Genomic DNA, 5,118 nt, shown 5'->3' with positions numbered 1-5,118 from the left:
AGCCTATCCCAGCCGTCTTCGGGCAGTCGGCGGGGGACACCCTGAACCGGTTGCCAGCCAATCGCAGGGCACACAGAAACAAACAACCATTTGCGCTCACACTCACACCTAGGGACAATTTGGTGTGTTCAATCGGCCTGCCATGCATGTTTTTGGAATGTGGGAGGAAACCGGAGTACCCGAAGAAAACCCACGCAGGCCCGGGGAGAACATGCACACTCCACACAGGGGGGCCGGAGCTGGAATTGAACCCGGTACCTCTGCACTGTAAAGTCAACGTGCTAACCACTGGACTACCGGCCGCCTCACATACATATACAGTATATGTATATGTATAACAACACAAGAGACTAAATTGTCTCTTGTGTTGAAGTTTCTTCTCAAATTAATCTACATTTTTTTTCCCGGAATTTTCAGAAAAGTCCACTTTCATCTCTGAACACGGAACTGGAAATTCAAAATCCGAATGACCCGGCAGATTAGTCTCTGTTCTAATTGATTCTTCACCGCCACTAGTTGGTGAAGAGTCAGGAGTCCGATATCAGTTGAACAGAATATAAATTGTTTATATTCGAAATTTGGATACACTTCCTAATTGTCTTTTCTATTTGTACAGTATGTTGGCGAAAGTGAGCGGGCTGTGAGACAAGTCTTTCAAAGGGGCCACAATTCTGCTCCTTGTGTCATCTTCTTTGATGAGATTGATGCTTTATGTCCTCGACGTTCAGGCCATGAGGTGAGAAAATATGTACCGTATTTTCCGCACTAAAAGACGCACTGGATTATGAGGCGCACCTTCAATGAATGGCTATTTTGTAAATGTTTTTCATACATTGGACGCTTCGCATCATAAGGCGCAATCTACAATGCCTCCACTAGATTGTGCCACGCTCCTTCATTCAACTTGAGAGGCGTTCATGACTGCCTCTGAAAAACGTAAATTAAATATTACTGTACTTAAATGAAACACGAAAATTGAAAATAAGGCATCAAGACAGAAAATCAAGCGAGGAAATCACAAAATAAATTCTATAGCGCCCTACAGAATTTCTTTTGTGTTTTCCTCCCTTGATTTTCTTCATAGTTTCATTGAAGTAAGAATTAATTTACGTTTTTCAGAGACGGCCATGAACGCCTCGAGTGGAACCGGAAGAGAAGGCATGGAGACGGACAAAGACGTACAGTACCTGTATTTGTTGAGACTGTGAAAACCATTAATAAAGTTTGCGTTTAAAAAAAAAAAAAAAAACTACAGCTCTCCTTTTTTCAACATATACAGGTGAGTCTTTGTCCGTCTCCCGTGCCTTCTCTTCTTCCGTTCAACTCGAGAGGCGTTCATGACCGCCTCCGAAAAACGCAATGGCATTTCCTTGATCAGAGCTCCTACAAAACGATCAGATGTCAGTCGTAGTTATTTATTCCTTTTGTTGTGTATTCACAAATGATGAAATCACAATATAAATTCTGTAGGGGGGGCAATAGAATTTATTTTGTTATATCCTCGCTTGCTTTTCAGTTTTGATGTATTATTTTCAATTTTTGTAGTTTCATTGAAGTGATCATTAATTTACGTTTTTCGGAGGCGGTCTTGAACGCCTCTCGAGTCGAACAGAAGAAGGCACGGAGACGGACAGTATTTGTTGAGACTGTTTTAAAAAATTAACACCACAGCTCTCCTTTTTTCGGAGCTGCAACAAAAACTTATTTAATAAAGCAGCGACACAGTTCACTGAACCAACAGCAAGTTATAACATTGTAAGCACGTCTCCAGCAAGGAGCCATCTTGGGGTCGACATATTACCGTAATGACCATACACAAGACGCACCGGATTTTAAGGCTCTCGTGAGCTTTTAAGAAAATGGAAGACTTTTTGGTGCGCCCTATAGTGCGGAAAATACGGTACGAAATACAGGTAGAATATCGGCACACCAGTGACTTGCCCTTCAAGGGTAAATCAAGTAAAAAAAATATATGTATTTTTTTTCTACGCTCCCCCACTCATCCAAACATGATATTCTGATTAATAGTTTACAAATTCTCAGTTTGTGAATGTCATATGACCAAACACAGAAAACGGGCGAGGCGGGATTGGTCGTTACCTGAACCCTTATACAATGTGATGTCATCAGTCGACAGCAAGTGGCAAAATGCCCCCGTAACATTGATAAAATCTGATGGATTTTGCCGCTTAATTCTTGTTCCACAAGTCCAATATTAATCCGAAAACTGTGTTTGGACTCACGGGGTCACATAGAATATATTATTGACTTGACTTTCCATTTAACATTTACAAGTTTTATCATAGAGTACAGTAAATTTCAAAATGTATGCAACCTTTTCATCCATCCATTTACTTCTGCTTACTTGTGGTCAAATTGCGGGCCCAGCAGCTTTAACAGAGAAGCCCAAACGTCCCTGACCCCGGCGACTTCAACCGAATCATTCCCAGACAAGCTGGGAGACAGTCTTTCCAGTGTGCCTTGGGTCTTCCCTGGGGCCTCCTCCTGATGGGAGGTGTCCAGAACACCTCAACAGGAAGACGTCCAGGCATCCTAATCAGATGCCCGAGCCACCTCATCTGGATCCTCTCAATGTTGAGGAGCAGCGGCTTGACACTGAGCCCCTCCCAGATAATTGAGCTTCTTACTGTATCTCTCAGAGAGGGCCTGGACACCCTGTCGACACATGTTTCGGACACTTATATCCGGAATTATGTTCTTTTGGTCACGACCCACAGCTCGTAACCATAAGTGAGGGTCGGAACCTAGATCGACCGAATTGAGAACTTTGCCTTTTGGCTCAGTTACTTCTTCACCATGACAAACTGATACAGAGTCCGCATCACTGCCCCGATCAGCCAGTTGATACCCCGTTTCATTCTTTCCTCACTCATCAACAAGACCCCAAGATTCTTGAACTCTTCCATTTCGGGCAGGATCTCTTCCCTGGAGATGGAACCTTTCTCGACTGAGGACCATAGTCTGAGATTCTTAGGGCTGTGTTTCAGCCCAACTGCTTCACACTCCTCTGCAAACCCTTACTGCAGGTGTCCAAATGGGTTCGGGGATTGCCGCCACGGCAGGCAACTTGGGGCCACAGTTCCGGTCAGCCACCTCAGCAATGGAGGCGTGGAACATGGTCTGCTCGGACTCAGTGTCCTCCGCCTCCCCCAGGATGTGAATGAAGTTTGACCGCAGGTGGGAATGGAAAGTGGGATTGGGGACTCTGCTCGTCGTTCCTTGCAGGCCCTCAAATTATGTTTGGGTCTGCCTGGTTGGACCGTTTTTTTTTCCTCCACCATCAGCCAACACACCAGGGTGTGATCAGTTGACAGCCTCACTGCTCTTTTCAAGCAGGTGTCCAAGACATACGGCCCTAAATTCAATGATGTGTACCCCACCTCCTGCCCAAAAAGAGCTGGGATAGGCTCCAGCATGCCCCACAACCCTTGTGAGGATAAGCGGATTAGAAAATAGATGGACGAATGTTTTTATCGTGATGCATGTACTGTATGTCTGCATTGAATTATCTTGTCTATCTTCAGTCAGGAGCCAGCATACGTGTGGTGAACCAGTTGCTAACAGAAATGGATGGCTTGGAAACTCGCCGACAAGTCTTTATCATGGCTGCAACCAACAGACCAGGTAATGATCCAGATTTTGTCAAGCCTGTTGGGGGGGGGGGGGGGGGGGTTGTGCTTGTTGCTTTTTACCTGCTGACTGTATGGCTAGCCCAAAAAATACCTAAAAAATACCCTCAACATATACCAGAAATTGGCCTGAGCCAGGTGTATCTGTCCAAACACTGAACCGAAGATGGTACTTTCTTGTGGTACGCAGCGATTGGGGTTGGTACCGCTGAGCACCGATTCACGTGAAATCAAAATGGGACCAAATTTCAGTTCCGAAGCACATCTTTAATAGTCGTAACTGTGCCTCAGTGGAAGCGTTGCTGATTTTCCTTGGAGCACTTGAACTTAGTGCATGCTCCAGCGTAATGACATCACCCACTCACACAGGCTTTCACGCACTAATTATACCTTTCCAGGCTTGGAAGTGAGCGAGATTTTCCCGCTGCCAAGCCAAACAAAGTTTATGAAGGTTATTGTTGTAATGGTGAAGGCTCACGCTTGGTAGCATGCTTTGATTGAGTGTTGGGGCGGGGTGGACTTCTCTGTGCTGATGCCGGGTGGTCCCTGCAATTGTTGCATTGCTCAGGAGGAACCTCCCTCTCAGCCATCCATGCGGGGAGCACAGCCATGTTGACTGTCTCTGCCCGGCGCCGGCACCAAGAGGTCCGCTTTACCAGCCAAATCGAATCATGCTGGGAGGTGCTCGGCTTTACCATTGTTACAATACAAGCATCGTATTTTTCGGATTATACGTCACTCCGGATTATAAATCGCACCAGCCAAAAAATGCATACCGTATTGGCCCAAATATAAGATGGCCCTGATTATAAGACGACCCCCTCTTTTTCAAGACTCAAGTTTAAAAAAAAGACTTTTTGAACACCAAATTAATTTTTATACAGAAAATAATTACAGTAATAATAATAATAATAATAATACCTTAACATTTATAAGCGCCTTTCAAAACACTCAAGTACACACATCTGAAACAAATGATTCTAATGGCTTCTGGTTTTTGAAATGTAAATCACATCATAACTTCTCCTCAGCTGCTGGTTAACCTGGCCAATCTTTGACCCACTTTTCTCCAGATTTTCGCTACATTTCTCCATTTTCTGTTATTATTTTCTACATCTGAAACAAATGATTCTAATGGCTTCTGGTTTTTGAAATGTAAATCACATCATAACTTCTCCTCAGCTGCTGGTTAACCTGGCCAATCTTTGACCCACTTTTCTCCAGATTTTCGCTACATTTCTCCATTTTCTGTTATTATTTTCTTCTTTTCTTTCTTACAGCTATTTTTTATTTTTCTTCTTTGTACTACCGCTATTTTTATTTTTATTCTTTGTGACGGGTTCACTTTGGCCTGGTGAGTCAAGTTCAGCATTCGCTTCAATGGTATCTGGCGCCATCTAGCATCGTGAATGGGTATAATGTCTAGACCCCGAATATAAGACGACCCCCACTTTTTCAGTCTTATTTC

At 44.0% G+C, this 5,118-nt stretch overlaps 2 protein-coding genes across 8 annotated transcripts in view; one reads left to right on the top strand and one right to left on the bottom strand.

Annotated features, from left to right (window-relative positions):
* aprt (adenine phosphoribosyltransferase) overlaps positions 1-5,118 on the bottom strand; it is a 48,872-nt gene that overhangs the window by 5,547 nt on the left and 38,207 nt on the right. The gene's annotated exons all lie outside the window — the stretch shown is intronic.
* nvl (nuclear VCP like) overlaps positions 1-5,118 on the top strand; it is a 77,735-nt gene that overhangs the window by 53,333 nt on the left and 19,284 nt on the right. For all 7 annotated transcript variants that reach the window (XM_019872091.1, XM_019872087.1, XM_019872090.1 and 4 more), the window contains 2 exons: positions 617-736; positions 3,546-3,645. In XM_019872091.1, coding sequence (XP_019727650.1) covers positions 617-736; positions 3,546-3,645 — 220 coding nt within the window. The remainder of the gene's footprint in view (positions 1-616; positions 737-3,545; positions 3,646-5,118) is intronic.

This window comes from Hippocampus comes, unplaced genomic scaffold (genome assembly GCF_001891065.2).
Source record: "Hippocampus comes isolate QL1 unplaced genomic scaffold, H_comes_QL1_v1.1 scaffold269, whole genome shotgun sequence".
In the NCBI taxonomy this organism is placed as follows: Eukaryota; Metazoa; Chordata; class Actinopteri; order Syngnathiformes; family Syngnathidae; genus Hippocampus; species Hippocampus comes.
The sequence above is the reverse complement of the archived record's forward strand: the minus strand, read 5'-3'. Positions and strand labels throughout refer to the sequence as shown.